The sequence below is a fragment of the Lissotriton vulgaris genome, chromosome 2_1 (assembly GCF_964263255.1).
Source record: "Lissotriton vulgaris chromosome 2_1, aLisVul1.2, whole genome shotgun sequence".
NCBI lineage: Eukaryota > Metazoa > Chordata > Amphibia > Caudata > Salamandridae > Lissotriton > Lissotriton vulgaris.
Window position 1 is genome coordinate 530,135,192 of NC_141687.1, and position 23,339 is coordinate 530,158,530.

Here is a 23,339-nt window from a genome sequence, read left to right on the forward strand (position 1 = left end):
AGTTACCAATCTGACTTCCACCAAAGCTCGGCAGAATTATGCCTGCCACTTCCTCTACCCTGTAAAAGAACATCCAGAGCAGTCCATGAAAACAAGCTCCATTGTTAGAGCCACAGTTTTTTCAAAAGTCAGAGCCACAATCCTTTCAAAGGTAAAACAAACTCCGCATGGAAGATTTCCAAAACGTGTACACTTGGCTCCAACTTCTGCTCAGTTCAGGCCGACCAACTTTTCTTCAGAAACAGAGACTAGGCCTCAAACCACTCTTGAGCTAATATTTAAACAAACACAAAAAGAGTGATTAATTCAGGTAAAACAAACCCTTCTGTACCACCCAGCCCTTGCTAATTATTAATTAACCCACTAATAAAAGTCATTTAGCAAAAGCAAACAATTAAAGCAGCACATAAAATATCTACCATTCTTCATGTAATCCAGCTTAATGTTTCTGAAAAAGTAAAAAGATGATTAAATGATACACAGACAGACAAACACAACATAGGACAAACATGTAAGCACATATAAAAAGCACAGGCCATGAATGATCAGCCGCATATTAATAGTGACAAAGACAATAGGACAGACATAACAAACAAGACAATATTAATCATGTGTTACAAAACAGACTTGCAAATGCAACAAGAGCACATATAATTAGTTTCCCGCGTGTATAAGTGTGGTGCAAACTTAATCTAGGTTGTGTTAATTAAACAAATCATGCAACAGCTCACTAATTGATTAGTTCATGTTATGGGGAATTAAATCCACGAGTCAGAATAAAATATTTTCTGAAGCCCGCTTCATCAACTCCCTCATCTGGTGATTTTAAAATCACCAGACAACACCCAAAAATTTTAGAAATTTTTACCCATTTTTGGAGACAACACACATTGAATTCTCTCGATATTAGTTTCCCTAAACCCCTGTTTCAGCTGTCTGATCATCTCTTTCAAACTGAACCCTTCGCATTTCTTCTAACTCATATTCCTTTTCTTGTTCCTTTCTGAGTTTATAAATCCTGCTCTTTTCTTTCTGATGCTTCCTCCTCTTGTGGATCAAACAACTAATTTTTAGCAGCATTATCACTATAATAATGACAACTACTGGATAGAGCACTTTGCCTATGATTGATCTGCCAAGTTCAGAAAACCAGTCTTTAATAGCCTCCATTCTCTTCCCAATTTTTTCTGTAAATGTCTCTTCCTCCATAGGTTTTATTTCTTCATGGAAACGTGTTATTTTATTAACAAGCAACTCTATATCCCGACTTTTGTCAGGTATATAAGTACAGCAATGTTGGACATGCAAGACCCCACAGACTCCACCCTCTTTTGCAAGCAGAATGTCTAGGGCAAGACGATTCTCCATAACCATACTTCTGGTAGCAACAAGTTCTGTGCTAACCAATTGAAAACCACCTGCAGTATCAGTTGACAACCTATCTACAATTGTGGAAACTTTTCTAATTTTAATTGAATTCATAGTAATCCCCACCATAGGAATAACAGCACCAAAGATGTCTCCCAGGATTTCTACAAAACTTTCTCTTTTGTACCTATTCAGATTCAAGTGTTCACCAAATTCAAAGGTACCCTTTTCATTTCTGTCAACATGAAATATTTTTGGAAAGACCAGGCCAAGATAACATGTCCTGTACCAGTGGTCTGGAAGACTAAAATATGCTTTATTACCACAAATAAAATAAATTCCAGGGAAAATTGGAACCTTCCCACCTTTAAATCCCCATCCCCCTAAGATACGATGAGTATCTTCACATTGACTAGCACCCACAAAAAGATTATCATAAAGAGTATTATCTCTTCTGATGCAAAATTTACCACTAACTGGTTCATCTATATGTATTGCTGCATTAGTATTTACACCATTTAATTTCGCGTCCTCTAACTGCCAGTATTTAGATTTAGCATGTTTTAGCATTTCATTTCTTTTGTAAACAGCCCTTCTCTCCTCAACCATGTTAAGGAAAGTCTTTTCTTCAGCTCTCATTTTGCATGTTAAATTATTTCTATAGGCGTATTCCTAATTGAGTTCATTAGTAACTAAAAAGAATTCCCTCATCTGCTTCGCAGGCCTAACTTTGTTTAAGCTATTTACAACTTTGAGATTTGCAAAAACCTCTTCAAAGTCTGAGTAATAATATTCCAGACGACCAGTTTGATAAAACAGGCGAGCAATCACACTACAGGTAATGCCATAAGTGAGAGGTAACATATTATAAGTCACCCCCTCTGAAACAGAAGCAGGTAATTTTACGCACACATAACAATCTTTAACATTCGGGGGCGGAGCTTGCCGGCGTCCATGAAAGACGTGTGAGCGTTGAGCTCCTCGCCTGAGCCCCGTTAAACTCCGTCAAACTCATCCTTCTGGCACCTAACTAGCTCTAAAAGTTGAGGTGCATTCCCTCAATAAGCTCTGGCCCGGTGGGGGCCCTTTGCCCGGCCGAAAACCGGTGTGGTGGTGCTTTGCTGCTCGATGGGCGGTGCTGAGGTGGACCAGGCCGTCATCCACGGACTATCCTGAGGGGCTACCCGGGTTGCGTCATGCTACGTGCGGTACGCCGTACTGGAGTGGGACCGGTGTACCTAACCTGCAGCCAAGCAATTAGTTCCGCGCGGTGCTGATACGACCTGCTCCTGGGAGGCGGTGTGACGAGCCGGCGTTTGACTGCGGAGTGTCGGAGGGGGCCAGCGTGGTGGTGAATGCAGCGATCCTACCCGCCGGGGAAGGTGACCGGCCGGCTGCCGACCTATTGAGTGGGCACCCTGTCGACCTGTGCCTGGTCCTCCCGCTACCCACAGAAGGCTGCTGGATCGAAGGTGTGCTACGATCTGGAGCGGTGGTGACCCATCTACCCGGCCTTTGCAAGGTGTGGTTGCGGCGGAGTGCATAGCGGTGTACATGTTTGGCGGTTGGGCCTACTAGCACTGCCGTGCTGACGGCCGCCATTTTGGGCGCATTTCTTGCTGCGCAACGTACTGCTCTTTGGCGCCAACTCTCCTGTTTGCCCCACTACCGTTCGCCTGTGGTGCTTTGCTGACGGCTGACCACCTCGCGCGGATGACAACTAGGAACGCTATGGGGAAAGGCGACAGAAACCAGCCCAAATTATCCTTTGACCAACGGAAAACGAAAGGCGCCGATGGGCCGGCCCCGGACACCTCACCGCGCCCTACTGCCTCCGAAAGCTCATTGTGTGCGGACATACGCGAAATGCTGGTGTCGATGGAAAAAGGCTTGCAAGACAGTATGGCGGCGATCAGTACTAAACTTGATGCATTGACATATAGGATGGACCGCATGTCCGAGAGAGTCAATAAGCATGCAGAACGGCTGGACATGGCGGAAAGACGGCTGACGGAGGCGGAGGAGGCTCAGACGGAATGGGATAAAGATCGTAAACAGTTCGGTAGGCTTCTCCAAGTCATTCAGGACAAGACAGAGGACTTGGAGGCGCGCTCACGGCGCTCCAACGTGCGCATCACTGGGGTGGCGGAGACCACCAACACTGGTAAAATGGAGTTATTTGTGGAAAAGCTGCTGCGGGCCCTATTAGGGGATGAAGTTTTCTCCCCTATGTTCATCGTTGAGAGGGCTCATCGCACTCTGGGGCCGAAGCCGCAACCGGGACTCCCACCGCAGCCGATTATGGCGAAGCTGTTGAACTATCGTGACAGAGACCTAGCGCTTCGACTTGCCAGGGAGAAGGGAGATTTGCAATTTGAGGGCATGAACATTTCTTTATACCCGGACTTCACGGCGAGAGTGCAGGAAGAAAGGAAGCGCTTTGCCCCATATAAGAAGCAACTGAGAGAACTTGGGCTTGACTATGCCATGATGTACCCTGCGAAGCTCCGTATTAATAGGCAGGGGCATTCAAATTTTTTCACCGATCCTGCGGAACTGAAAAAGTCCCTGAAGGAATGGACAAAGGAAAGGCGTAACAGTCCTAGAAGTCAGCGAGAGGACGCCGATGCTGCATCTCACATGGACGACCAGGAGTGAGCGGGAGTATGGACTCCTATATGGGTCGCATGGGCCCTGATGATCTTTGGACCTAGTAAGGAGGGTGCGGGCCCACTGTGCTGCGCTCTTGGGGTGAGGTCTTTCTGGTCACTCGCTGAACGGATTTGATTGTACTAGGGAGTTTGTTGGCAGCACGCTTTACTGGCCGTGTATCACTGTGGACTTCCATTTTCTGACTTTAAGATATGAGCTGGCGAGGGTGCCGAATGTTGGTAGGGGGCGGGGTGAAGGAGTAGCTGAGCTTTAAGGTCCCAGACTCAAATTGTACTGTTGTCTAGCTGGGAACCTCTGCCCCTGCGCTTTCGGCATTTGGCTCCTCTGAGAGCCCCATAGGGTTTGTAGGGTCAGTTTCGGGGGGGGGAAGGTGGGTGGTAGCGGGGTCTGTCTGACCGGGTTGGGGGTGGTCGGCTGTGGGTGGGTAGGTGGATGCTTTTCTGTTTTGAACGTGTTGCATATGACAAATTGGGGCAGTTGGGGGGAGGGTTTTGTTAGGCCTACTGCGGGACTGTGTCTACGATCCAAAATGTGTGAGTTCACTACACTAATTATTCTGAAATGGCGGGCACTGAGGTCTTAGGGTCCGAGAGTGGCCCCAACTCTTTTAGAGTGCTAACTTGGAATGTGAGGGGGCTAAATGACTATTGTAAACTCCGGAAGGTGCTGGCCTATTTACAAAGACACAGGGTTGACCTTGCACTACTTCAGGAGACGCACCTCCCTCTATCCAGCCCTATGCTGCTGGCCAGAGGACTCGGAGGCTATTGCATTGCAGCGGGGTTCACCACACATGCACGGGGGTGCTTATATGGGCTAATCCCAAGGCGCAACTGAAGTTATTGAAGCTGGTTGTGGACCCGGAAGGTCGATATGCAATGGCGCGCTGTGTTGGGAAAGGTCAGGATTTGGTGGTTGTGAATGTCTATGGCCCCAATTATGATACTCCTGCCTTCTACTCCTCACTAGCGGATCTGTGTAGACAGTATGGGGGATCCAGGCTGCTGTTGGGGGGCGATTTCAACTTTGTGCTCAGCCCGGAGCTAGATAGGTCGGCTGGCGCTGCCAGTTGCCCGGCGGCCTCAGCGCTGCTCATGCAGACGAAAATGGTAAAGCTTGACCTGGTGGATGTGTGGCGCCATAGACATCCGGGGAAGGGAGGTTACACTCATTATTCAGCCTATCATAACATACACACGAGGATTGATTACTGGTTTGCTTCCCACTCCCTGCTTAATTTAGTGAAGGGATGTGTAATATTGCCCCGCACGTTGTCGGACCATTCACCACTGCTACTGCTGCTGGAAGCTCCGGCTAGGAGAATTCCCCCGTTTACCTGGAGGTTCCCCCCATACTCACTTCTGGATGAGGTTTTCAGAGGGGAGTTAGCTGAAGACATTGACACCTTCTTTGCGGCCAATGTGGGGTCAGTTGATAGTGTGCACACTCTTTGGGATGCGTTCAAGGTGTACATCCGAGGTATGACGATGGCCAAACACTCTGGGGTGCTCAAAGCTATCAGGCAGCGATTGAAGTATCTAGAAAAGCAGTTGTCTGATCTGGAACGACACTCAGGGCTTGCAGGGAACACTGACACAGATGAGAGAATCAAATCCTTACTAGCAGACTTTAATGAGGAAGCGGATAGAGAAATACAGCACATGGGGAAATATGCCACGGCACGCATCTATGGGGAGAGAGATCGCCCTGGTTCCCTACTGGCTAAACTTATGCGTAATAGCAGGCCGCCATTGGTGATTGAGGAGTTACTTACATCTAGTGGTGGGGTGGTCACGGAGGAAGGTGATATACTGGCGGAATTCCATGCGTACTATACCGAACTGTACAGATCGCGGTCGGGTCAGCTGGAGGAGGAAATAGATGACTACCTGAGCTATATCGACATGCCCTTCCTCGCCAATTGGCAGAGGGAATTTCTTATATTACCGATTCAGAAGGATGAGATCTTGGAGGCACTTGAGGGTATGAGATCGGGCAGTGCTCCGGGGGCTGATGGGCTCACAGTGGCCTTTATAAGGCTTTCCAAGACAAACTTATACCACACTTGATGTTACTTTTTGATGATATTTGCCAACAGGGCAGTATGCCGAAATCTATGAGGGAAGCGCTCCTCATCACGATCCCGAAGCCGGGGAAACCCCCCAACGAATGTGGTTCGTATAGACCGCTCTCCCTGATTAATGTAGATGCCAAACTCTACGCGAAAGTGCTAGCTGCGCGTCTGTCTCTGCTGGTCCCGGAATTGGTTGCCCCGGAGCAGGCTGGGTTTGTCCCCGCTAGGAATCTGACGTATAATATCCGTACGGTGTTAGGCACGATTCAGCATGTCCGGCAAGAGAATAAGGCTGTCGCTATTTTCTTGGACATGGAAAAAGCCTTTGATTCGGTGGAGTGGCCATTCATGATCAGGGTCCTGCGTAAATACGGGCTGGGTGAGCCTTTCTTGCAGATGCTGGGGGCCCTGTACTACAAGCCGACGGCCCGCTTGAAAATAGGGAACTTGGTCTCTACCCCGATTGAGATAAGCAGGGACACCAGACAGGGCTGCCCCCTCTCCCCTCTACTATATGCCTTGGTTGCGAAACCACTGGCGTGCGCTATCAGGGAATATCATGGGTTTGAGGGTATTAACTTTCCTACATATCAGATTGGCATATCTACGTACGCCGATGATACCCTGCTGTATGTTCGGGAACCGGAGGAGAACTTGACGTCTGTATTGCGAGAAGTGGTGAGGTTCGGAGCTTTGTCTGGCTTGCGAGTCAACTGGGACAAGTCAGTAGCGCTCCCTTTGACCCCGGTTACCCACCCGTTTGACTCGGAGTATCCGCTACAGTGGACCACGGACTCCATTCGCTATCTGGGGATACGTTTGCACACGGACCCCGAGATTCTGGTGCGCGAGAATTACGGGGTGGCGTACTCTAAACTTGTAGATGACGTGGAGGTGTGGTGTAGGCTTCCGTTGTCCTTGATGGGAAGGATAGCGATTATGAAGATGGGGGTCCCCCCCAGGTTTCTTTTCCTCTTTGCTAATATCCCAGTGGTGCTTTCTAGGGCATTTTTTCGCCAGCTCACGCAGACACTTATCAGGCTTGCGTGGGGGGGCAAACAACCTAGGGTCCAATGGCAGACTTTGATGCTCCCTTATGAACGGGGGGGACTAGGGGCTCCCGACCTGGAGCGTTACTACAGGATAGCGCAGGGGGCTCATCTACACACTTGGGTCCATGGGAACCCCGATATTCCGCACATGAAACTAGAATGCCTATTTGCGGACCCCACCACGCTCCCAGCTACAATTTGCCGCCCAGTCGACCGCAGGGTTGGAAACTTAGACTCCATAGCGGCTACGAACCACGCCTGACATGAGTTAGTCCGCTCGCGGGACAGCGAGCTGCTGTACTCACCCCTCATGAGAGTGGAATGGGCGGTGTGGTTGGCCCCATTGTCGGAGAAGGGGGTACTTAAGGCGCTACGGGAGTTGGGCATAGAAAAGATGGGGGATCTCTTCCTGAATGGCACCGTAAAGACGCTGCAGCAGGTCCTTCACTCCCAGCCTGGGAAGTCGCTATTGCATAGTTTTCAGTATCATAGGGTCCGTGGCGCATTGCAGGTGTTACTGGGCCCGGAAATGGCGGAACCCCCGGAGGTGCCGGAGCTCACCTACGTTTTCAAAACTCCATCATCCAGTAAGTTGGTCATGAATCTCAAGAAACTGGGGGACCGTCACAAGCAGTACCCGCCCTCCAAAGCCAGGCTGGCTTGGCAGGACGATCTACAGCTGACGGTCACGGATGAGATGTGGCAATACTGCTGTACAAATACTAGAGAGATATCGCTCAATAGCAGGCATAGATTGATACGTTTTAAGTATTTACAGCGTGTCTACTACACCCTAGAATGATTGCACAGATACGGATTGAGGGATTCAGCAGAGTGAGAGAGGTGCCACCTTCCTTCGGCGGATTTTCTACACATGGCTTGGTCCTGCCCTAACATTTATAAATTCTGGCAAGGGGTATTCTCTGAACTTAGTGTGATGTTGGGGGTGGACATCCCGCCGTGCCCGGAACTGGCACTCCTAGGCTACTCCAAGTCACTGCCGGTGGCGGTGCGGCGCTTGGCGGATATTGCGCTGCTGACTGCCAAATGCCTGGTTGCAATATGCTGGATGAGGAGGCCGATACCGACTAAGAAGAGGTGGGAGGTGGACTTACTGTACTGCTGCACGCAGTCGGAGGTCTATAACGAACTGCAACCCCCGAAGAGTCGACCCAAGAATTTCTGGGGGTTATATAGGGCCTATCTGTGTGCCAAGGATGGCGAGGAGTCGGAACCGGACCCGGAGAGGGAGGAGTTGGATGAGATACAGGAGGAAGGGGTGGAGGCGTCGGAGAGAGACACACTTCACGCCTGACTTTGGCATTCTGTGAGGTAGTTACCTGGTCCCTTGGGGCTGATGCCTGCGATGTGTGGGGTGGTAATGTCGGAGGGGTGGCACTCGGTGGTCATTACAGTGGAGTTATTCTCACACATGGGGGTCTATGGGTCTCTGGCTGTGGGCACAATGTTAGCCATCAGACTGTTACAGCTAATGCGGGTGGGTTGGAAGACACATGTTAGGGTAGGCTGGTTGTTGGGGGGGTGGGGGTCTCATTTAGATGTGGGTTTCAGGGTATTGTTACTTGGTAAATACTGATTATTGTCTCCAGGATTTGTTCTGCACAGTCACTCCTGCTGACCTGAGACTGCACAATACACCACGGTTCTGGGTTACATAATAAGGATTGTTCATTCCACTCTTGTTACATGGCAGTGCCATCCATGCGTGATAATTTCTTTGTTTGCGCCGCCAGGCCTCCGGGATGCTGGCACTAAGGCTGTGTATGTGGCTATGTACACTGAACCGGATGCTCGTTACTGTTGCCGCCGGCCTCCGGGTTGTGGGCGAAGAGTGCTGTGTGCTTCTCGGATAAGCAATAAAGTACAAATTTAATTAAAAAAAGTAAAAAAAAACAATCTTTAACATTCATTACTTTGACATATTCAGATAAAAGCCTTGAAAATGAATTACTTGAAAAATCTCCAATAGATCTATCTTGATGAGACTCTGGATCATGATTAATAACTCTACTAGACTTGCCAGCATGTTTCTCATGTTTAGACTCTACTTTACTAGTTATATTAGCCTTGGATTTTTGCTTATTAACATCAAAAGGATAGACCACAGCTAAAATTAACCAAAGTAAAATTAATAATATCACACAAATTGAAGTCATTTTACAGCATCTCTTAAAAATTGAACACCTAGAAGTATCTGATCTAGGCATTTCTAAATTTAAAAACATTTTTTTTAAATTCAAATGAATGTAAGTGACTAACTAACAAAAATTATATCCCCCCTTTTAATTTTTTTTTTTTTTTTAAATATAACCCTAAACAGTTTTTCTTCGACCTTGTGTCACATAAATATGTGTTCTTCAACTAAACAGAATTTCTTTGACCTAAAGTAACCTAAAAAGTTTTCTTCAGCCTTATGCCAGGAAACAAAAAGTTACCTAACAGATTTTCTTCAGCCTTATGCCAGGAAATAAATCCTTAACTAATTTCTAACAATTGTAATCCTTGTCACTTTCTAAAAATTCTTTATTGCTGCTTTCCACCTCAACAATTGGTGGAATAATAATATAGGTCCACTCTGGGGACTTATATTTCTGATTTGGCCTAAATACTCTTTTTGTCTTACGAGAGATAACCTCTATTTTCTTGTTTTCGTTCTCGTTTTTCTTTTTAAGTTCACTTCCTTGACTAGAAATCTCATTTATTTGTTCTTTTGATTTCTTCACTAGTTTGAATTTCAAATTGTCTTCAGGCCAAATGTCTCCTTTTCTCAAGACTTTTTTCTTTGGCACACATTCGTTACATTCAGATTTCCAAGCTCTTTTTCTGTATTTTCTTATTTCAGATTCTTCATCACTTTCGTCAGTGTCTGTATCAGAGACTTCAAATCTGTACCTAGGAACTTCTTTACTCGGCAGCTTCACTCCATTTGAAACAATACCTTTACTGGTACTTGGTAATTCTTCTTCTTCTTCAGGAATCACCTTCAGCTTCCCAGCTTCAAGCTTTTTGTTCACAGAGTTACTCTTTTGCCTTTCAATGCTATGGCTCCGATTTTCGTCTCGCTCAGAATTTTCTGCTTCTTCTGAATCTCTCTTTTCTTTCAGAGACTCTTCTTCAAGCAAATCATCATCATCAACACCTCGATTTCCAGTTTTCAGATCTTCTTTATTCAAGTTCTGACTCTCATCTAGATTCTCTTGATGTTGATTTTCTTGTTGATCATCAGAATCAGAATCAGGATCTTCTGGGTCTCTTTCTGAATCTGAATCAGCTGTTGTATCACTTTCTTCAACAGAATTTTCAGGAGGTGGCACACGAATTGTGTGGCTTGGATGAATCCACCTTTTCAGTCCTCTGCATTTAATTGCATTTGTTGTAATTAAAACCACCTGTCGTGGTTTCTGCCACCTTGGGGCTAAACAGTTCCTTCTTCGATGAACCTTCGTCCTCACCCAGTCACCAGGTAGTAAATCATGAGCTTGTACCTTTTCTTTTGAAATAATATCAGTTCCCACCTGATGAAACACAGAATGTACTACATCAGATAGGTTTTGGCAATATTCAATAATTGCACTATCATTAATACTCATCAGTTTGCCAACTGGAACAAATGCTTGCCTCATCACTCTGCCCATCACAATGTCATGTGGGCTAAGACCTGTCTTTTTATCTGGGATGCTTCTCATTGACATTAGAACAAGTGGAAGTGCATCTGTCCACTTTACTCCTGTAGCATCACACATTTTTGAAATCCTATTCTTAATTGTTCCGTTAATCTGTTCAATAACACCTGATGCCTGTGGTCTGTAAGCACAATGCAATTTCTGTTCAATATTCAAGGCTTCACAAACCAATTTCATCAAACTGTTTTCAAAATGAGTTCCACGATCACTTTCAATAGTGACTGGAAATCCATACCTAGGTATGATCTCCCTAAGAAGTAATTTTGCCACAGTAACTGAGTTAGAGTGACGAGTTGGGAAAGCTTCCACCCATCTTGAAAACAGACAAACAAATACCAGAACATAATTTAGACCATTATGCTTTGGCATGTCAATGAAATCCATTTGTAATCTGGTAAAAGGACCACCCTCCCGTCCTATGATTCCCATGCTTACAACAATTTTTCTGTTGGGATTCATCTGTTGGCAGGCCAAGCATCTCTGACAAAGTGACTCTGCAATTGTTCTAAATTTTGTGTTGAACCATGTTTCTCTAAATAGTCTGACCATGGAATCTTTACCTATATGTCCTGGACCATGATACAACCGTGCCATATCAGCAATCATGCTGTCTGGCATTACAGGCCTTCCATCTTTGTGTACCCAAATTCCATCTTCCTCTCTTGGTCTGCAATCACTTGTTAACCATGTGTTTTTCTCTTCCTCACTTGCCTCATCTTGTAAGTCTTTTACTTCTTGCCATGTTTCAACTACAGAAATTAGCATGAGAGAATTCATTGTGTGACTTTCGTCTTTTTCCCGATTGATTGCGTAATTGTTTCTAGCACAGTATTTTGCCATCTCATCTGCGAAAGCGTTTCCTTTGGTGATGTAATCATCACCCTTTTTATGAGCTGAACATTTTACTACAGCAATTTGTTCTGGTAACTGAATGCCATCAATCAATCTCTTAATCAATTTCGCATTTCTTATCGGTGTTCCTGCAGAAGTTAAATAACCTCTATTGGACCACAGTTGTCCATAATCATGAACAACACCATAACCATATTGACTATCAGTCACTATGGTTACTCTTTTGCCAACTGCATTTTCACAGGCTCGAATTAAACCAATTAATTCTGCAATTTGAGCGGAACGAATTCCATCCAAAGGTGAACCTTCAACAACGTCTGAGACTGTGCACACTGAGTATGCTGCTCTCAGAATCCCTTCATCATTTCTCAAACAAGATCCATCTACAAAATATATTATGTCTGATTCAGGTAATGGAACATCTTTTATGTCCTGTCTTGGTTTTGTGCAGTAATCTACAACATCCAGGCATTCATGATCAATGTCATCTTCGTTACTTACCTCAGTAATAACTCCATCAGGTAATAGTGTGGAAGGGTTCAAGTTCACGCACCTTACAATTGACACATTGCCTGAACCCAAAATTGTTTTTTCATATTTTGTCAGTCTGCTACTTGTTAAATGTTGAGTTATACTTCTGGTAAGGAGAATCTCAACTGAATGAGGTACATATACCTTTACAGGAAATCCCATAATGATACCCTCACTTTGCTAAAGACTTACACTTGTTGTGGCCACTGCTTTTAAGCAACCTGGCAAAGCTTTTGCAACAGGATCCAGAACAGCTGAGAAATATGCCATTGGTTTTCTCAAATTTCCACGCCTCTGAATTAGCACTGACAATGCACAACCTTCTCTTTCACTGCAGTAGAGTTCAAATTCCTTTTCATAGTCTGGCATTCCCAGAGCAGGAGCTTCACATAAGCTTTTTTTTAACTGCTCAAAAGCTTCAAGTTCAATTTTTGACAGATTAATTGGATCTTTTATATCTGCTTTTGTTAGTCTCTGAAGTGGTTTTGCAATTACTGAAAACCCACTAATCCATTGTCGACAGTAACCAACCATTCCCAGAAACATTCTCACCTGTCTTTGTGTTGTCGGTGGTTGTATTGCTCGAATAATTTTGATTCTCTCAACTGTCACTTTTCTGGTTCCCTTTGCAATTCTGTGACCAAGATATTTCACCTCTTGTTTACAAAACTGCAATTTTGCTGGTGACACTTTATGTCCCTCATCTGCCAAACGTGTTTTGGCTGCCACAAGTAAATCGTCAATGTACTGCACCAATGTGGAATTACCAGGCAACACTAGATCTTCCAGGGATTTCTTTAACAATTGATTAAAGATAGATGGACTCTCAGTATACCCTTGAGGGATACGACACCATGCTAGGATCCTATTTTGGAACCTAAAAGCAAAAATTTGCTGGCTCTCTGGATGTAATGGAACTGTAAAGAAGGCATTACACAGGTCAATGACCGTGTACCATTCTGCATCGTGTGGACTCTGGTAAAGAATTACTGCAGGGTTTGGAACAATAGGACAACATGGAACAACTATTTGATTAATTTTTCTTAAATCTTGAACAATTCTGTATGTTCCATTCGTTTTTTTAATACCCATAATTGGTGAATTACATGGGCTGCTTTTCAATTTCTTTTAACACACCTTGACTTATGAATTTTTCAATCACAGGAATGACTCCCTCAATTGTCTCTGCTTTCATTTTGTATTGAGGAACGTTTGGAAAATCAATTCCCTGTTTAACAGTGATTTTTACTGGATCAATATTTTTCATATGATCCATATAATTTCCTGTTAGGTCCCAAATTGCTGGATTAACTGGCTTTTTGAGCTCTTCTGGCAAATCATTTTTATCAAATACAGGAAATATTGGTGTTTTCTCCTCTTCAACCATTAGCATAGTCCATTTATAAAGCCCATCTTCTTCTGCTGTTTGCATTTCAATGCCTTCTGGTGAGCAATATATTCTACAATTCATTTTGCATAATATATCACGACCCAACAGATTCACAGGACTGCTATCACAAACTAGAAATCTGTGTTTATCTTTGTAGTTGCCTATTTCAACCTTTACTGGATCTGTCAAACTTGTTTTAATTTGCTGATTAGCTACACCTACAACTTGAATGGTCTCACCCGAGAGAGGAAGGTTTTCTCTTTCTGCTGATCTAACAGTAGAACGGGTAGCACCTGTGTCCATAAGGAAAGTGATATCTTTATCATTAACTTTACCATTAACAAATGGACCAGACTGATCTACCTCAAGAGTGGGTCCAAGCACACACTCTTCTTCCTCTCTCAGGCACCGTCATGAGTAATCCTCTAATGAATCACTCACCTCTTTGGGCCAGATGTAGGTCGGTCGGTAACGGCCGAAAATCGGTATTTTCGGCCGATACCGACAGGTAAACAAGATTTGGCATGTAGGGGCACAATTTTACAGAATCAGTAACTTTACCGAATCGGTAAAGTTACCGATTCTGTAAAATACTGAATCGGTATTTTTACCGATTCGGTAAATCTCAGATGTAGGTGGGACTCTTCTGAGTCCCAAAGGCCCTACAAAATCGGTATTTTACCACACAATCCTATTGTGTGGTAAAATACCGATTTCAGGTGTGCATGCACAATGGCACAAAACACAGGCCTAACCTTCACTGAGGATGACGTTACTGAAATCCTCGATGACCCCTCTCTCTTGGCAGATTTTAACACAGCAACTACAATAGCGCAAACTACAGACTGGGACACTCTTACTGAGAAAAAGCGTAACAGGATACGCACTATTCTACATGGCATTATCCTCGCACAATACCTGAGGACCAACACAGCGCCTAAAGGCTTACTGGTCACCAACGCTCCAAGAATATTCCTTGACGATGTCACCTTCAGGAAAGACTGGGCACAGATAGCCTGGCACTGCACTAGGGACTGGCTGATCCTGATAATAAAAACTGCTAAACGTCTATCAGACGCAATTATAATAGAGATCCAAGCTACTGAGACTCATTTCAAAACCACTCTGACAGGATACAAAAAGAAACTGGAAGATCAGAATCGGGAGATGAATGATTACAAAGAATATCTAACCCAAACCAAGATAAAGAAATTCGAAAAGGACCTCAAGAACTTCAGCTATCTAAAAACTTATCCCTATGCTGATGATGCATATACTGCACCCACAAGAGGCCAGAACACTGATAGCTCGGGAGACAACAGTTCCATATCTAGCGGCTCCAGCAATGGATCCTACAAAGCTAGAGGGAGAGGCCGTGGAGGTAAACAACAAACACAACCATGGCAAGGCCCCCCACAATTCCAGAACTTCGGACCTCCGCCTTTTGGACCAATGCCTCCATACTATGGATATCCACCATTATACCCGCCTGGCCAGGTGCCGTACTACCAGAACAACCCAAACCAACGGTATCCTTTTTTAGGCCAAGGCCGCAGACCCCGCGGCAAGAGAAGGAATCCGCCACAACAAGTACAGTGGGCACCTCAACCAGCACAGTGGTCAACAGAAGAGGATCCGGTCAGTGCCAACACAAGGAACAAAGCCAAAGAGCAAGCGGGCCCCAGCAAATAACTGAACCAACAAATACTGGCACTCTAGTATTCAACCTTTCTGACATACCCCTTACCAAAGAGGAAACCAACGTCCTGAACAAAGGACTGTCATTTGTCCCGACCACCAGACTAGATACTTTCAAACTCCATGTCGAACTGACCGAGTTTTTCAGAAAACTGAGGTTAAAAGCGTTTTTCGAAAATAAGGAGAAACCTAATGACCCAGAAATCACTAATGAAACAGGGCTGAAACTTAAATCCAACTTCACCCCGCCACCTGCTACCGTGCCAGTAGAGATCAGCACCTTCGAGTTAGCAGTATACTCAGAGGTTGAGAAATTACAGCCCCAAAACCATTTCAATAACCTTTCCTTCCAAGACAGGGAAATTGTCAAAAAACTCCAAAATGACCCTACCCGCATCATCAAACCAGCGGATAAAGGAGGCGGGATAGTCATCATGAACAAAAGCGACTACGACACAGAATGCCGCAGACTATTAAGCGACACTCGTAACTACAGGAAATTACAGAGAGACCCATCCAAAGACCTACAGAAAAAGATCACAGAACTCGTGCAAGAGGCTTCTGACGCAGATTACATCTCTAAGCAAGAAGCTGAATATCTCAATACACGTGATGCCAAAGTACCCTATTTTTACATCATGCCCAAGGTGCATAAAGGGGTCACCCCACCTCCGGGCAGACCCATAGTGTCAGGGATTAAATCCCTCCTAGAACCTCTATCACGTTTCTGTGATCACTACTTAAACCCGTTAGTTCAGAAAACTCGATCCTACATCCAGGACACAAAACATCTCCTAAACATCATCAGAGATGTCAGTTTCGACCCAGAAAAACATCTCCTGGTTGGACTGGACATTGAGAGCCTATATACGAGCCTCCCTCAAGATGCCACACTGAAGGTACTCCATGATGTCCTGATGGAGATTGACTGGCAACACCGCACCCCTCGTCACTTCATCCTGGACTGTGCCTCATTGGCACTAAAAGAGAATTATTTCAAATATGAGGACACGTTCTTCCTACAAACTAATGGTACCTCTATGGGGAGTGTTTTTGCGCCCAGCGTGGCCGGGCTATACGTCCACCATTTTGAACAGACAAACATCGAAGCCCCCACGAACCCCTACTCAGCTAATATAACAATTTGGCGTCGTTATATCGACGACATTTTCATTGTCTGGGAGGGTAATGAGGAGACACTGAAAGACTTCCTCACTTGGATCAACAACCTTGACCCGTTTCTCAAATTCACCTGCACTAGCAGCCCAACGGAACTAGCATTCCTAGACCTCAACATAAGACCTGATCAGGGAGGCCTAACAACAACCACTCATTACAAACCAACATCCAGGAACTCTTTGTTGCGCTTTGACAGTTTCCACCCCAGATCCCTGAGGGAGAACCTGCCATTTGGACAGTTCCTGCGTATACGCCGGAACTGCAGCAACCTCCACGACTTTAAAGACCAGTCTAAAGCCTTGGTCCACAAGTTGGAAGACCGTGGTTACCCAACTAGAATCATCTCAAAATCCCACAAACGAGCACGTAACCAGAACAGGGAGGCTCTTCTTGAAACAGTTGTCAAACCACCAGAAACACCTATCATGACATGTGTCACCACTTACAACACCGCCTCAAACCAGGTCTGTAACATAATTCGCAAAAATTGGAAGATCATCAATTCAGGCACGAGGAACTGGGATCCCCCCCGGTTCGCTTACAAAAGAGCACAAAATTTGAAGGACCAGCTGGTATCCACGAGACCCAGAAAGATACCACAAACAGGTCAAACAATTTTGAATACATGGGGTCTACCAGAAATAACAGGCCATCAACCGTGTTACAATTGCAGCGTCTGCCACCTGACTACTCCTTCCAAAACATTATCGTTGGAAAATGGAAAAACCTGGACACAACGACAATTTACTAACTGTAACTCATCTAACTTAATATACCTAATCACCTGTCGCTGTGGTTTGAGATACATTGGTATGACTACCAGGAAAGTCAGAACCAGGATGACTGAACACAGGAGCACAATGCGCTGTGGCAAAAACATCAGTAAGCTGACCCAACACTTCATCGTGCAAAATCACACCCCGAACGACTTCACCTGGACGGTCATCGAACAATTCGCTCCCTCGTGCTGCGATGAGAAAACTTTGCTGTCCAAAGAGCAGCGCTGGATTTATCGCCTTTCTACCCACACAGAGGGGCTCAGCGATTCCATCCCGTGGAATGCTCTAGCCAGATAAACACTCCAAAACAATTAGTCTGTATCCCTGTCTGCGCTCAGACTCGTGGTCTGTCCCTACTCTGTATTTGCCTTTATGCCTAAAATCGCTATTGTTGCTTTTTAATCCTCAATGGTCCCACACGGGCCCTTTTTCCTTTGATAACTCCCCCTTATGTCTTTATTCCTTATTATTGCTTTTTAAACCTTAATGGTCCCACACGGGCCCCTTCTCTTTGGTTAACCCCCCAGTGCGCGTGCGCCAATGTGCACATGCCACTACTACTGTTGTCCGGCGTCTCCTCACTTCCAATGGCGCCAAGGCGCATGCGCGAATGTATAGAGCTCCCACATACGCTAGAACCCCTCACCGCGCATGCACAACGCGAGTGCCGCCAGCTTCCTGCACACGCGCGCTAAGAGCTAGCGCGACCGCACCCCTTTCCCCCCTCCAGGTGCTACCTATTGAACCGGCTATTTAAGCCCATACCTGATCCATGCAAAGCTCATTCGGGACACTGGAGCAGGACGATAGGTCGCAGGAGCACGCTGATCGGAAATACCGTGAGTAAAACGAGTGATCTCTACACAACGCTCGGGGTAAGCAGCATTTTCTCTCTACAGGTACCATCCTAACTTTGACCTTTTACAACGTTTAGGGTCTTCTTTCTCTCCCTGCCAAGTGACCCATGAGGCTTTAACAGCAAGTAGCAAGTGTGAGGAATTATGTACCATACTTACCTGTACCTCACGCTATGCTTGTTTCGCTGTGTAGCCCACCACCGCCACTGCGTTTAAAACGTTACCGCCATATTTCACCTCAGCCATAGCTAACACTCATGGCCACGTTATCTGCCGCTCTAGGTCGCTCACGCACACTAGAAGTCGGCCATATGTTGTGTTTTGGTAAATACCATTCTCACTGATTCTCCCTTGTATGTCTGTATTGTCTCTGTGTTCCATGTACAGTAAAGTAGAGGGAATCCCCCTCTTACACGTACAGCACCTTAGCGAGTGCGACACTTTTTACCACACATTGTCACTTAATATAGTTTATTATCACTCACACATACTCATTGGTCCTGAGGAAAGCCAGTTTTAATCAAAAGGCCTGGCTGAAACATGTAGACCACAAGGACGTAGGAGCTCTTAATACACTCCACATCGTCCACAGCCTTTTTATCTTGCTAACAGGGGCCCAGGTATTAAATTTACCTTTCACCCTCGGGAACTGGGACCACCTGTATAGCTTTTAACTTTTCACTTTCATTCTCACCATCACTGCACACTCAGCAAGCATACCTGCTCCTCAGTAATCTGGAGTCGCAGCACACCCGGGACACATTCGGTGTCACTGTGGTGGGCCCGATGATGAAGCATGACACCAACTAGGTTGGTGTGTGAGGGCTTCGTGATCAAACCTAAGGGTTTGCCAGCAGATATACCCCGTGAGTCTCACTAACACAACCTAGCTAGTCCTATATTGATATTTCTACATATAAACTGGGGACCCGGACTGGCTTACCTAGTCCTCTCTCTCCCTTTTGATTTGCTGCATGCACACCTAGCCATGTGACAGACAGACATGCCCTTAGGGCATGTCTGTGTGCCACATGGCGCACATGCCTATTTGTGGGGTGCCAGAGGGTGTCAAAGTGACACCCCCTGCACCCTTGCAAAAATCGGTATTTACAGATTCTGTAAATACAGAATCGGTATTTCCCATTGATTCCTATGGGCTTTGAGCCCATAGGAATCAATGGGAAATACTGATTCTGTATTTACAGAATCGGTAAATACCGAATGTGACAGATTCGGTATTTACACATCTGGAAATATCTACATGTCCACCACATTGATTTACCGATTTTCAATTACAGAATCGGTAAAATTCGGTAATTAAAAATCGGTAAATCAATTTTACCTACATCGGGCCCTTTGTCTTTTAACCAAAATTGAGAAGCACTTGACATGTTAACTTTTGACACATTTTTAACCTAATTATTTCCACAGAAACCTGTTTCAGGAGAAAATCTCTGTGTGTTAGCACTACCAGGCAATGGTGCTTGAGGTAACTGACTCTGCTGAATTTGATTCTGCTGTACCTGATTCTGTTGCTGAAACTGGCTTTGCTGTGTCTGGTTCACTATTTGTCGCTGTAGCTGTCGCTGCTGACTTAACTCATTCAGCTGCTGTTGTAGCTGTTGCTGTTGCTGCGGATTTAACTCACACTGCACCTGTGGATTCAATGAATTATTTTTTAAATTTCTGGACGGGTTTTTACACTCTCGTTTCCAGTGTCCAATTTTGCCACAATTAAAACATGGGAGCTTTTGCTTCAGCTCTTCAACATTTACATTCAATTTTGGCTTATTATTATTAAAATTACCCTTGAATTTTCCCTGTTGCATAGAGCCTAACTGTTGTTGTTGTTGCTGCTCAGCTACCTTCACTTGTGCCCACATTGCTTTCTCCTTGAGATTCTTTTGCCTTGCATCTATCTCATCACTGCAATATTTTGCTTTCCTCAGGATGTCATCAACTGATAGTGCTTGCCAACAAACAATTCCATTTCTAATCATGTCACCAATTTCAGGTCTCAGGCCATATACAAATCTGTATATAAAGTGGCTCATGGAAAGGGGCGACCAACTCGGTCCCCCCGAACTTATGGCAGAGTGCCTCGATCCCCCCGGGAAGCCATTTTTTGGCGGGGGGCGCGTCTCGGCTGGTATGCCCGAAGCGGCGTAGCTGGGGCGCGCCCGTTCCCGCCCTAGAGTGGGCTGGCCTAGACACTGACGCAGACAGCCACGCCCTCGGGGCAGGCAGGGGCGGGTATACGCCCGCCCTGAAGACGGATAAAAAGGGACGCAAGACCAGAAGACATCCTCTTGTTCTTGTGCCCTGAAGCTGCACCTCCTCGCTGCACGTGAGCTCGGGACAGAACAAAGAGCCAATTTTGAGCGTTTTAATCTTTCTTTTTGTCTTCTAGATACTTCGTTTGAAAGATGCCCAAGAAAGGCGCGAAGAGAATGACGACTGACCAGATGGTCCGGGCCCTCATGAAGGAGATGTCCGAAATAAAGAAGCGGTTGGCGGAGCGAGACGGGGAGGAGGGATCGGGGCGTCCATCGGCTGGAGGGAAGCCAAAGAGGCCGAGAAGGGGGCCAGCAGGGGGAGACGTCCCGGTCCCCTGTTCCCCGCTCGAGGCGCCAGCCCCGGTACCGGCCCCGGTACCGAAGGAAGGGAATCCGATTCCCGTCGTAGTCACCCCGACATCCACTGAGGATATGCCTCCTGAGTTGGCGGCACAGTTAGCAGCATGGTTGGGGGACAGTAGCGAGGGCGCCACGGCTGCCGAAGCGCAAGCACTGATGAAGCAGTTGCGCGAGAAACGTGATACAGCCAAGGTACCCGCGCCGGCTGCGGTGATAGACAAGCCACGAGTGGCGGAAGCAGCGTTCGGTGCAGGTAAGCGGCCATTGCCGATCGCGAGGGATGAGTCAGCACCCTCTCGTAGAGAAAAATTGGGGCAACATGTTCCTTTGGCAATAAAGGAGAAGATTTGGGCGGGGGAATATGTAAACATTTTCTCCTTGCTTGTTGATCATTATGAGGTTGAAACTGTTAAGAGTCAAAAGGATCTGATGCATCCAAGTGTTTGGCGCGCAAAAATGGCCGCCTTTAAAGTAAATGAGAATATTGGCAACTGGGGCAATGCATGGGGAATTTTTACGTCAATTTTGGGGGAACGTAGGCCGGAATTGCTCCCTGAGTTTCCAGTATATCAGTCACGAATTATGGGGTACTCGACATCGCACCAAGGTAACCAATGGTTCTGTTATGACAACCTTTTCAGGAAAGCGATGGAGCATAACAAAAGTTTAACCTGGGACTGTTATGATTCTTTGACATGGGATAAAATGAAAGAGTCAGGGATGTTGAAAATGCCGTTGGTGGGGAGTACTGTTGGTGAATCCTCCCGCCAATATGGGGGGACGCCCTTTCGGTCGGGTACGGGTACCGACGATTATCCGAGACCCGCCGGCAATGCAGGGAAGAAGGGTTTCTGTTTCAATTTCAACAAAGGTAAATGTACTAGGCCCCCGGGATCGTGTAAGTTCAAGCACGAATGTAGTGGTTGCGGGGCACCCCATCCTGAGTCATCGTGCAGAGCCAGAACGGGTGAGAATGGGGGTAGAGGAGGCGCCAAACAGGTCTAATATAGTCCGAGGGGCGCCTTTACCAACCCCGATTGATACCTTGGCGATGATTCCCTGGCTCAGCGAATACCCAGATCGTACTTCTGCTGGGGTGCTGCGGAACGGTTTTTCATATGGTTTCCGCATCCCGGTGGGGGACTTTCAGGGTGTCGGGACGTGCAAAAATCAACTTTCCGTCTTGCAGCATACGACTGTAGTGCAGGATAAAATCCGGAAAGAGGTTATCCGAGGTCGGGTTGCCGGCCCGTTTAGTGTTCCCCCGGTACAGAATTTTGTCTGTTCTCCTTTAGGGGTGGTCCCCAAGAAGGACCCAGGTGAGTTTAGATTGATCCACAATTTATCAGCTCCTCATGGCCTTTCTGTGAACGATGCAATTGATCCAGAGGTATGTTCGGTGCGGTACGCATCATTCGATGAGGCGGTAGCCATTTTAAATCGCTTGGGGCCCGGGACGCTGATGGCGAAATCAGATATCGAGTCAGCGTTCCGTTTGCTCCCGGTACACCCGGACGACCAACGTCTTCTGGGATTCATGTTTCAAGGTTCGTATTACATGGATAGGTGTATGCCGATGGGGTGCTCTATATCTTGTGCATATTTCGAGAAATTCAGTAGTTTTCTACAATGGGTTTACACGAAGGAAACGTGTTTTCGAAATGTGATGCATTACCTCGATGACTTTCTGTTCCTTGGGGCCGCTGGGGATGATGAATGTGCCCGGGCCTTGACTGAATTTTGTGTATTAATGGATCGATTTGGCGTGCCATTGGCACCAGGTAAAACTGTGGGTCCCTCGACTTGCCTCGAGTTTCTGGGGATCGAGTTGGACTCTAGTGAGGGTTGTTTTCGTTTACCGGCTGCCAAAGTGTCGAAATTCAGGGCAGCCCTGCAAATGTGTATAAATGCATCTAAAGTTACGCTGCATCAATTGCAGCAATTAGTGGGGAAGTTGAATTTTGCCCTGAGGGTGATCCCAATGGCCCGCCCCTTTTCCCGTTCAATTGCCCAGGCGATGGTCGGCCTAAACGAGGGTCATCATCGCACGAGACTATCGGCTGAGGTCCGCCAAGACATGCGTATTTGGTTAGCATTTTTGGCGGATTTCAATGGTCGAGTCGTCTGGAACAAACCAGCCTTGTCCTCTGAAGAGCTTGGTCTATGGACGGATTCAGCGGGAAGCATGGGCTTTGGCGCCATCTTCGGCACAAAATGGTCGGCACAAAGGTGGCCAACATGGTGGCATGAAGAGGGGCTGACGAGTAATATTGCTTTCCTTGAACTGTTTCCCATTTTGGTGGCCCTCAGAACCTGGCCCGATGGATTCAAAAATCACTCTGTCATATTTTGGTCTGACAATATGACCGTTGTTGAATGCATCAATAGTCAGGCAGCACGTTGTAAAATGATTTTAAGGCTGCTTAAAGAAATTGTCTTACTGTGTATGCAACTGAACGTGGTATTCAGAGCGAAGCATGTCCCAGGGGTGATGAATCAGGCGGCTGATGCACTGTCTCGTTTTCAAATGCAGGCTTTCTCGGGTT

At 46.2% G+C, this 23,339-nt stretch overlaps 1 protein-coding gene across 1 annotated transcript; it reads left to right on the forward strand.

Moving 5' to 3' along the window:
* Window positions 1-14,472: 14,472 nt before the first annotated feature.
* Window positions 14,473-17,597, forward strand: LOC147730700 (uncharacterized). The gene has a single exon (XM_086954103.1). It carries the CDS (start codon window positions 15,045-15,047, stop codon window positions 17,595-17,597), a length of 2,553 nt encoding a protein of 850 aa, XP_086810229.1. The 5' UTR covers window positions 14,473-15,044.
* Window positions 17,598-23,339: the final 5,742 nt, after the last annotated feature.